The sequence below is a fragment of the Chironomus tepperi genome, unplaced genomic scaffold (assembly GCF_022539635.2).
Source record: "Chironomus tepperi strain 1889 unplaced genomic scaffold, CSIRO-AGI_Ctep_v1 contig_85, whole genome shotgun sequence".
Lineage (NCBI taxonomy): Eukaryota > Metazoa > Arthropoda > Insecta > Diptera > Chironomidae > Chironomus > Chironomus tepperi.
Window position 1 is genome coordinate 7585176 of NW_027226207.1, and position 12139 is coordinate 7597314.

General features: G+C 33.3%; 1 protein-coding gene across 2 annotated transcripts in view; it reads right to left on the reverse strand.

The window, feature by feature from the left end:
- Window positions 1–12139, reverse strand: part of LOC139086250 (fibroblast growth factor receptor homolog 1-like) — a 40614-nt gene that overhangs the window by 5324 nt on the left and 23151 nt on the right. The window contains exons 3-4 of one of the 2 annotated variants that reach the window (XM_070634643.1): window positions 839–1291; window positions 351–535 (exon numbers count right to left, since the gene is read on the reverse strand). In XM_070634643.1, the coding sequence (XP_070490744.1) occupies window positions 351–535; window positions 839–1291 (638 nt within the window). The remainder of the gene's footprint in view (window positions 1–350; window positions 536–838; window positions 1292–12139) is intronic. The other variant, XM_070634644.1, reaches the window with a different exon arrangement.

A 12139-nucleotide genomic window follows, 5' to 3' on the forward strand; every position in this document is an offset into this window, starting at 1 on the left:
CATAGTTGATGACTTTTTACCTTTTTTCGCTATTAAGACGACCCAGAACTGCCCTAGCGACTATATTATGTCAATCGAGACTACATATTGAAGCCCAATACATAAATAAGTTGAACCTCACATCAAAATGTTCCAACCATCTCAAGATCAAACATAAATAAAGCAAATTTAAGAATGAAACTATAAATCATCATTAACACCACCATTATCAAAACTCAATTAACTAAATACAAAACAAACCGAAGAGAGAAATAACAAAGTAGATACGAAAAGAAAAGGAAAAACAGAAAAAAAATGTATCGGAAGTAATTTATCCATCACCAAAAACATTTTTAAAAGTTTATTATCACCTCAAATTTAGAAATGTTTTTTGGAATTGTTGCATTAGTCGTGGAATCTGTTTTAAATTTCGCCCACTCAACATGTACACCGAGATCGGATATTAATGGACATTCAAATATGACGGTTGAGTTTTCCAGTACGGTTTGATTGCGCGGAAATCCTTCGACAATTATCGGTGCGGATGGGTAACGATCTGAGTATGTTTAAATTGTTAGGGTCTGTTCGGATGTTATGTAACGTTTAGGGTTTGGAGGGGGTAAGTAGGGGTATGGTGTGATGTTATGGATATATGAACAGTCACGATCTATCAAATATTCGTAAATACCCAAAGACTAACTCAAAAAGGCCTCAAACCCAGACTTACAGCCCTAGGCTTCATATAGCTAAGTATGACAAAGGAGTGGAAGTGACTAACCACACCTAGCTGTTACATAACACTCAAACGACCCACTTTATGATATATTTCCACTATAATTAATCTTTTTTAACTTCTTACCGCTAACTTCCACCTTTGATGTGAAATTTATACAATCAAGCTTATTGCATATGATGCATGTATAATTTCCACTGTCAGCTGGAATTAAATCCTCAAGAGTAATTGCCATTTTGTTGTACTGTACATGACCTAATTTCCTCTCAATTGGTGTTCCGTTCTTAATCCATTCCCATTTTGGCTCGGGATTACCTTTTGCTGGACATTTCAGCTTTATCATGTTACCTGACGGCCTTAGAACTATGTTGAGCAATGCATTCTTGTTTGTAAAGTATGGAGCATATTCAGTTTGATTGTCTTCAGGCTCAATATTGCTACGTTTAGCAACATTTGAATTTGTCGTGGAACTAAGTAATGTCGTTAATAACTTATCGGGATCAATTTGTTCATCATCAACATCATTGTCAGGTGAATCATTAATCACATGTGTAGCATCTAAGTCACCATGAAATTTTCCTGGAAAGAAAAATGAAAAAAGAGGAAAATTGTTATTAATCAACACCAGAAACGCATAGTTACATTGCATTACAATGTGTGGAAAGAAAAATGTCTTTCAGTATTGGAAGAATCACATGCACACAGGAAGTTTTGATGTTTTAAAACAGGAAACATCAACCGTACGTTCGTTGAATACTATAAAGTGTATTATGACTTTTATGTAATGAAATTTATCGAGTTTAAATTTGATTTTTTTTATATATGTGACAAATAATTTGATTGAGTTTATGGATAATAATAATAATAATATAATCCTTTATTTACTTCAGTACATAGGTCGGAACAGGTTTATGGATAATGGAACGACACTGTATTGGAATTGGGACTAATTAAATGTTTTACACTGAGGAATTTACTGTTTTATTGCACAATTTTTTTTCTTGTTTACAAAACTTTTGCGTCTTTTTTTGCATCTTTGGATTTAAAAATTCAAAATGAAAATGACCGTTGGATTAGAAAACTGACGTAATTCATAAACTGACCTTTCCATCTAATTATGGACGAACTAATTTACAATTCTAATTATAACAAATCGTTTTGAATTAGAGCTTAATATATTCTATCCAATTAACATATCAAAATATTTCTACAGCCGCACTAGACCTGCAAAAAAAAAGTTACTAAGCGGTTCCCCTTTCTTCTCATCATTCCCGTCTCGTCTGCAACAATTTAATTGTCTATAAATTTTCATTCTATTTAAAGGAATGTGAATACGAACATGTATTTGGAATGCAGATTTAAAGATAAAATTTATGTATGCACCGAAGACACATAAACATCACATGAATGATCCCACACGATCTATTGGCCATATATATGTCATTACAAATTATATTTGGAAAATTTTATTGCTTTTTCTAATCGTCTGGCGTGTGTTTAAAATGTCTCTCTTTAATTCTAATTGAGTTCATAAATCTTGATGATATTTTTTTTGTTTCTAGCTTTTTTTGGGGAAATAGAGAAGAAATTAGAATGTTGTTAGACATGTTGTTCTATTGGGAATCGAAAAATAAATCATTGTGGTTTATATGAATCTAATTTACTGCTGATTCTATCGTTAGACCTTTTCTGGCATGAATTTAGTTTTTAACGGTCAATTATTATTTGAATTTGTTGAAAAATTTTGTTAAAATTTTGAATTTTGGAAATTCGTTATCATTTTTGAACTTTAGAAATTCATTGAATATCTTTGAACTTTGGGATTTTCGGTGAAATTTTGAACTTTGATGTTCGTTAAAATTTTGAATTTTAAAAAACCGTTAAAATTTAGAATTTTGAAAAACTGCCTTGAAACCTGCTCAAGGACAGATTTACCTCGTCAAATTAACCATCAATTCATCAATCGAATGACATGTTTGGATTACTTCCAAAAAAATGTCGGCAAAATGTCACAAATCACTCAAAAACAACTCACAGCCCAAACATTCCTTTTAATATTCAATTGAGCATGCGATCGTGAACCACTGCTCGCTTATTTGATCACAAAAACAACATTTCAATGCGAAACTGCTGACTTAACGCAGTTCATAGTCAATTAAATTGTGTCCATATGTCGTTTGTATAAAATATATTAAAATTCAATTACGCAAATAAGAAAGCATTCAGAATCAATTAAAGTTCTTGTTTATTTTATGTTGATGTATTAGAGTCGATTGAGAGAATTGGAATTGTTAGCATATGAGAGATCGATAAAGTCATTAAATTGAATTTAGCTGATTTTTTGCTAGTCATAAATTTTAAAGTCATCATGATAATTAATTTTGGTAATGTTTTGTGGCAGAACTGAATTAAATTATGGTTTATGCTGTTTTATAAGGTTTGATACTTGGATTTAGTGTGGCATTAGCTAGTTCTTTATATAGTATTAGATGCCAGTGCAGGACAAAGATTTATAGTTAACATTGAAGTTGAGATTTGGGTTTATAGACATGTTCATGGGTTCAATTCCCAAAAAAATTAACATAAATAAATTTTTACTGATCCGTGGGCTATCCATTCTTTTTTTGCCAAATTACTTCCTTGCCGGATGTGCACAAAGTCACATTGCTGCATTTAGAGTTCGTCGAAAGCTGAATTTGTCTTTAGATAACTTCTGTCAGTTCTAAATCCCAGCACTATTACATCATTGCTCACACAGTAATCCGTACTCTGGGATAGTGACAGATTTAAACCGAATTCAGCATCAAGTCAGAGACATGTCGGTTAGGGGCCTGATTATTGATCGACTAGCCAATTTGTCAATCTCGAGGAGCACTAAAAGGATTCCTGGATTGGATGTGTAGAAAAGGAAGCTAACCTGACAGAAGTTCTCGTACGATAGATCCAGCTTTAGACGTTCTCTCCGCGTGGCAATGGTTCCATATTTGCCCAGCCAAGGAAGTATGTAAGTTACTCAATTTGCCCTAAACTAATCAGAATAAAGACACATAAAAATGTTCAATAAATTAAAAATTCACCCAAATTTCCATAAAACATCCACAACCAGATTGAATTTGTCACAAGTCTAAATTGATGAACTCTCAAACCTGTCGTAGAGTTTTCAGACAATATGAATCATTTCATAATAATTCTCAGATTTATTTTTAATATTATTGACTTGTGAAGGCTCAATAGGAAAAATAAAGCAAAATTTATTGTGCCAGTTGTCAAAATGTGTTCATACATCTCTCTATATGCTGTTTGAGTTATATTTATTTTATTTGCAAAAAGAAAATAAAAAAGCGACAGAAAAAATATCGGCAATGATGACGATGGGGAGGAGGAACAAGATGAGAAACAGAAGATGCATAGAAATTAATTAAATTATGAAAAATTTAAACAAAATCTCCAGCGGAAATTATATTTTTCAGTGCATTAGCATTTCCCCCTTCTTTTTTTATGAGAAATCACAAGAAGCAATTTTTTGCATCTGGTGCAACTGAATTTTACTTCTAATATTTTTCACATGCCAGAGCCATAAAGATGTGACATTTATGTCTGATGTGTTTTTTTTTTGAGTTAATTATATAAACTGCTCGTAAAAGAAATTTTGAGTTGACTAAGGTGGGGCTGTTATTGTTGAGTAAGGCGCACTGTCTGGATTAGCTGTAGACAAAGCTGCCACGGAACATATGGAGATATAACGGTTGAAAATTGTTTGAATTTTAACGGTTGATGAAAATTTGAAAAATAACGGTCAAGAATTGTTTGAAAAGTAACGGTTATAAAATAATTTGAATTCTAACAGACAAATCACTCCATCAACAAATGATCCATGTGTTGCATCAACAGTTAGACATACAGAAAGACACCTCATCAACACAATGCGTCGTACCACATTTCACGCCTCAAAAATTGACCCAGCGAACGCGTTATGCTGTTCAAGTCACAAGAGCAGTCAGACAGACAGACATATTAACAACATCAATTCCCCCATTCAAAACATCAAGCTAAATTTTTATGTTTAGAAGGTAACAGAAGCATAGAAACCACCATAATAAACACTCAAGTGTATCAAATACACTCAAACTCATAATATCATGTTGCATGAACCCGCACTGATGCGACAATATCAGATGCTGGAACAGAAATTTTACGTAATGAGAAAAAAAAATTCATTTAATCTCTAAAAATAGACACAGAGGAATTAAAAAAATTTTTTATTTATTTTTATTTTGTGGAAAGTTGTAAGAAGAAAAGGAAGAAGTGGCAACGGCAAGGAGGATCGATCGCGTAACACCGACAGGAAGGAATGACAAGCGATGAAATTAAAATGAAACGTGATCGTTGTTATGATGATGATCGAGTGAATGATATTTATCAAAAATTTTTGGTTATTCTAACCCGCTTCCGTTGATTTTCTTAGGATTCAGTGGAAATGTTCAGATGTTAAGGATATGAATCAGATATTTTTTGGTTGGAATTTTAGGAAATGATTTTTTCTGTGTAGGAAATTGAATTTGAGAAACAAGACAGAGGCCAGTTTAGACGGTGATGATGGATTCTATTGGCTATTAGGATCGCAGTGCCACTGACTATTCGCTTCGGGTAGGATTGCATTCGATTGTTTGCCTTTCTTCATTATATCCGAACAACACACTGTGTTGGATAGGGCACCGCTATTTCGTCGTATTAACGGTGAGACGAGAGGTTGACCTGGTGGCTCATAAACGGCAACAAATGCGGTTCGCCGTACTATGTTGCTCGAGATTATGACTAGATTTAGATCAATCTAACAAAATATCACTTAAATTCAGCTACTAAATGGGAGCAGTGATACAATGCTACGTGATTGAGATGGAATCTGTGGCCATTTCTCATTGTATAGCGATCCGGGCGTCTAATCAACTCTTGAAAGGAAGATTTTAATAGAGACAGTATTGAAATTGGTATTGGAAATTAGCAGAAGGAAGTCAGCGATAGAATCAACTTCAGTTGTTATCTGAGAGAGGTAATAGATAACAATTGATCTGTACAGTCAGCGATATATGCAAGTAAAGCGATCCAGGCGACAACAAGCTCCATTTGATCTCAATGTGGATTCTTCCTCCTAATTCGCGTTCCTCAAACAAGTTACATTGATATACTAATGCATCAACGCTGTATCACCCCAAGTCAAAATATAGTTCAGTCAATAAAACAACATTGAACATAAAAACTTCACAAGTGCATCAAGCCAAAGACCATCATCTGCTTTAAATAATTTAATCTCTTTTTTGTTTAGGTTTTTTCCACCATGAAAATGGAGAAATTAAGATATAAACAATGTTGGTGCCTTGTGTAATAATAAACACAATATTGTAAATGATATTTTTGTTCCTTATAGCTTATGAGAGCATCTTCATTGCTATAGTAAATTATATAAAGACAATTTCGTTTAGTAGTTCGTCGCTATCTTTAAATAAATCTCACATCAAAAGAAATGAAACGACGACTTGATGTTCAATCGATTCCATGTGAGTAATAATTGTGGAGGTTGTTGTGAATTATGGAGAGAATATGTGAAGATATTATCAATCAGGAAATTATTGTGGATTATATAAAGAAGAAGTTGAAGATTTAGATGGTTTATCTTGGCGACTTTGCGTTGTGTCGTTCACTTGGTGATGTAGAGTTGTCCTTGCGAATATCTTGTGCTGTTTGGATTTCTGGAAAACACAAGGAGTAGAAATGGCCGACAATTCGGCTCCAGGGCTACTTGACTCTGACATAAGCCAGAATTGCATCGAATTTGCCCTTAAGCTAAAGGGCCAGTAGGTAGTTTCTTCGAGCGAAGTGGCAGCCAATAGTCAAAACCGATCAAATTCACAACTAGGACACACGACTACGTTTTAAATGTTTGCCGAATTGGTAGAAGTACCACGACAATTGCATGGAGCACATTGTTAACTATGGCATCCAACGATGCTTGATCAATGTCAAAGCCGACTCATTTCTGACCTAAAATTGAATTTTGAACTATTTTGAAATTGAATTCTCGTTAATCTGATTCCATTGTACATCATTCATGAACGATCCCTTCCACAATTCTATAAATGTCCGTCCTAATTCCAAAATGTTCTTCACAATTGCCATCCATTCCAAAAGTTATGAATTAATTGCTCGGAGTAAACAAATTTGAAAATATTAATCGTAGTAATTCCAGGTATAAGAGAATTCAATTCTAAGAATCAATTACTAATTTCCCAATAAAGCGTACTCTGGCCTCCGAATATAAACGATCTGCGACTTACGTTCATTCATAAACACAGATATCTTGCAGATTAATGCCGAAAAAGAAGAAAATTTTTTGAAATGTTTTTTTAAACAAAAAAAATCTTTTGAATTTTTAAAAGAAAATTTTGCATCGCAATGGAACTGACGTAAATGTTGGAACTCTAAAATTTCTTCTTAAAACATCACTTGACTTCTCTTGATTCTTTCCAGATTCCCCAAAAATAAGTATATTCCTTAATTTAATTTACAAATTCTGTTTAACCTATTAAAAATCATCTTCAAGTGCAACAGACACTATATCCTCCTTTTACGGGATTCAAAATGAGAGAAGAAAAAAATAAGACAAGAAAATAATGATCATCTGGTCGTCGCCGTTTGTCGCACTATGGAAGTGATCTCTGGCATATATAACATGTATTTATTCTCATAAATTTTCTTACCAACGACCCCGGAATGAGAGAAGAGCATCATGATGTGCATTATGAATATTCGACAGTAACGAGCATTCGAACATTTTTTTTTATTTTCTTGTGCTCGTTATTTGAATGCAGTTGGGGAAAAATCAAGGTAAGGACATTTATTAGAATTATATTTGGCATCATCATCATCATGCTTGATATTTTTGGATTTTGTATCGTTTATGAAGTAAAATTGTACTTTTAAGGGTCGTATGAATATGAATGTTCCGAGTAGTCAGGCTCAACATTAGCCAACCACAGCATCTTAGTCTTCCACTTCATCTTAGACAGTTAAACTTGCATCGAATTAAACCAAAACTTTCTACTCGGTTTTGAAAGAATAAGTCTAATGGATATCCAATTTGGATTCTGAATGGCTCATTAAGCGGTTATGGGATTCAAACCCCAAACTTAGGCATTAGGACTTGTGGAGCGGTTTTTAACAAAATATTGTAACATTTCGGTCCATTTCTTTATTAAATCATTTTGGATGTTACCCATAGGTATGTTTCGGATATCACAAGTAAAGTATCTATCAACAGACCGGCATGAGATTGGTTTAAAACGGGATTTTAAGAAAATGTGGCTTTAAATGATAACAACACTGTCCCTGAGGTAACAGACCCTCATTCATGTAAATTGCTAGTCTAATATCAAGAGTTTTAACCATAAACCTACATAGCGCTGAATCCTGATTATTAAATGTCTTAGAAAATTCATGAATAGCATTGACTATGATCATTGACTCAATATTTCCAGCTCATCGCAAAATGCAACAAGAAATGCCATAGCTAGGAACTATTTTAGAACATATTTAAGTGACCATACCCTGCATAAATCAACAAACCCAAAAAAAAGCAACTGACTCTTTCTGACAGAGGCACACAAGAAAAGACAACAAAAAATTTTGGCCATGGTCATAAAAAAAGGAAGAAGCATCAAGAAAGCAGGGCACATTGCTTATTTTTATTATTATTTTATTTTATTTGGAAAATGTATGCACACGTGTTGCACAGATGGAAATTTTTTTTTACACTTATGTAGGCATAGCATGTATGTGTACATAGGCATAAGGATGACGAGCTGCAGTGTGTTGTAAAGAAAAAAAATAATGATAATGTTGTTCTACACACAAAAATACAATTTGAAATCATTTTTCAGGCTCATCTTCTTTGTCTTAGCTTAAAAAAGATTTGAAAATGAGAAGAACAAGATCTCAAAATGTGATGACTAATGTCTTATACTTTATTTTATGTTTTTTTGCATAAGTGATTTTTTATAAATTTGTCTCTTGTTGATAAATATATATGCTTACGGACGTGACTTCATGTGTCACATAATCGTGGGAGTTGATTCTGTTGTTGTTGACTTACAATCGTTGACAAAACGCTTTTGTAGCAATTAAAAAACAGTAGACAAGGAGCTTGAGCTGCCAAAAAATGTTACATAAAATGAGACACTTAATTTTTTAATGTTCGTAGCTTACATGTGTCGTGTTGGGAGAGGGAAATAAGTTTGCGTGATAAAAATTGTTGTCTTTTTTGATAAAAATTAAATGTAAATTAATTGAGATAATGATGTAATCATGCACATTACGGGCTGTTATGGTGGCAGTTTTGATAATGTGAACTTAATATGGCATAATTAAGCAACAAAGTGTCTTTTAAATGTCAATTTTTAAAACATATAAGCAGGGGTGTAAGCAGCACAATGTGATCACTTGGATAATGTCATGTGGTCACGGTAATACCTTGACGGCTGCCCTGACGGCTAAGACATGGCTCATTTTAGCTCATCTTTACTAGAGTTTGTTCAAAATTGCAGGCCTGCCGACAAAATCTTTGGACGAACTAAAACTTGCAGCCGAAAACTACAGGTCCTCGCTTTCAATTTCTCAAGACCCAGAATTGATCTTCATCACACTTCACATCTTTGTCCGTAAAGAATGATCAAATGTGAAGTGTTTTTCCTTAATGAACCCTAAAACTGATCAGTTCCATATATTTGCAGTAGCCACAAGATTGAAAATGAAACTCTAGATTCAAATATCCAGCAAAAAATCTCAAGAGAAATCTCCAATAATCATAATTGGTATGTGGGTTCTTTTTATCATTCACACCTAGTCCAATTCAGTCCAATTAAAGCCTTGCCTACACACAACAGCAAAATATATCCGAAATAAAATCAATAAAACTCAGAATAATGACTTAAGGAAAACGCGAGAAGCTTAACAAAAAAATTAGCGGATGAATCATTTTGGAATGCCTTAATCAAGAAGCAAACAATATCACTTTCCAAAATAGCAACGTCCAGGTGATAAAAATTATGTCAACGTATGAGACATAAAAATATTTTTTAAGCTATGAAAAAGCATTAAAATCACGAATTCTAATAATTATCAATCGTAAATATTTTATGACTATTTCTGCAAAAAAGTCTTTAATTTCCTTTAAGATCTAATGAAGATACGTGATACATAATTTACACCCAATCTTGACAATGATAATGCTCATAAGTTTTACATTCATCTAATAAGTTGTGTGAAATTGTATATCCTATAGCCCGAGTGAATCCATGGTAAAGCCTTAAAGATGCCGTGGTAAAGCCATCTTCATGTATGTTGCTCGGGTCATTCGAGTGACACAATGTAGGAGCAGTAGATAGACTACCATCCGGAGTCCAAATAGACTCCAAACTCAATATGCCTACCAAACAAACCCTCGTGTTACTCGGGCATGTGACAGTAAATTCTTCAAAAAAGAATCAAATGTGAACATAAAACTATAATTTAAATATTTTAGTTCAAAACCTGTAGTCAGACATCATTTGCATTTTATATGAATTTGCCAAATTCGAATGTGTCTGTCGACAGCTTAAAATTACTTTGTGATAAATTTGACAAATTTTGAATCGTATAATTTGCTCATTACTACTGATTGCTACAGTCTTGTTTCGATGCAAATTAATGTGCAGCACGAAAGAGATTCTTTTCAATAGTCCATTGGTCGTCTCCATTTCCTTACTTATTTCAATGCATTTCTTTTACTTTTGTTTGAATATAATTTTTTGGCGACAGAATTGAATGAGTAGTTAGTCAAACAAAAGAGAATTAATGATCCATTTGATATTTTATTGGCTACTGAACTGACAGTTCTTATTTGTGCATATTATTGCTGTTTTATATTGTGACATTTGTCACCTATTCATCCGTTTTGTGGGTGAATTATGACAGAATATGCACGGATTGTATTGTTACAGAGAGCAATCAGACACTTGGTTGAGTGAGTTTATGGCTGTTTAGATCATAAAGGATTCAACGCTATATTCGAGCGCATCGTTCAGAGACGTCAAGCATCGAGTGAGGTTGACTGCTTTCTGGTCAATCGCTGGCGGACTACAACACAGCAGCTTATGAGCATCATCAACATTCAAACCACAATTGCCCAAACATCTAGACACTCCAAATTATTTCATTCCAAATCCCAAAAAATTCTTATCCACTATCCACAAAAGCTACATATTCCAATTATTCCACATTGTATTCCCAATTTCCTGATTCTTATGGCTTAATTTAACAGTTATTCCAACTTCTATCGCGATAAAACCAAACTCAGAATTTTAAGGATCGTCCATAACATTGACCTGATCGATTATTCCATATTCCATTGCCAATTCAGCAATAAAAAATATTCATCCACAAGCTGTAATTTAACCGATGCCAGATATCAACAATTCCAATTTATTTTACAACTTCAAAAGTCAATGAAGATTTGGCATTGCATGATAACTTACTCGGTAGCACTGCACACCTTCATTAAGTCATTACATGAATCAGAGAGTCCCGACAACAAGACTTCAAATTAAAGGTAGAATAAGAAATTGCAGTTGAAAGATGAATTATATCCCAAATTACTCGAGAATGCATCAATGATAACAATTTAAACAAACATAAATTGTACATATTTGGTAGCTGCAATGCGAGATGCTCATAAAAGGTAATTGATTATAAAGAATTTATTCCTTCTTTTTGTACAATAAAATTGCTTTTATCTTAATATGGAATTAATGTCATCTTATCTTTAATTAAATATAATTTTTCACCTCTCGAGGCTGTTGAATTTTGTACGGAGTTCCGAAAAATTGAGGCGGTTTTGCAATTTTTCGTGTGTTTGCTGATCTGTCAACTTTATATCACATTTAATTCGCTCTCTGAGGAGGCATTAGTTAGTAATGTTCATGAAGTCGTTGGTCATTGAAGCTCTGACTGCATCAAGTCACTTACAGTAAAACCGATCTTCCAGGGACTTGCGCATTGACTCTTAAATCACCTATTTGATGCAATCATTCAACAGAATGTTTCATGCTTTAGATCTCTTAACTTTCCTTGAACTCAGACGTCACTTACAAACAATCCCTTAATAAATATTACGATAATTGACACCGCCGAAAAAGACAAGCTTCATTTTCGCTCAAATTCTCAAAAAATTATTTGCAAAAAGAATGAAAAATATGAGAAATGAGAAAGCATTTTGTGACAATAAATTATTATAATAAACAGAAGTATGTATGTAGTATGCATTATATGCTGAATTTGTGGGTGGAATACAAATTTGAACAAAAATTTGAATAATTAAATTCAGAGTTGTTATTAAAA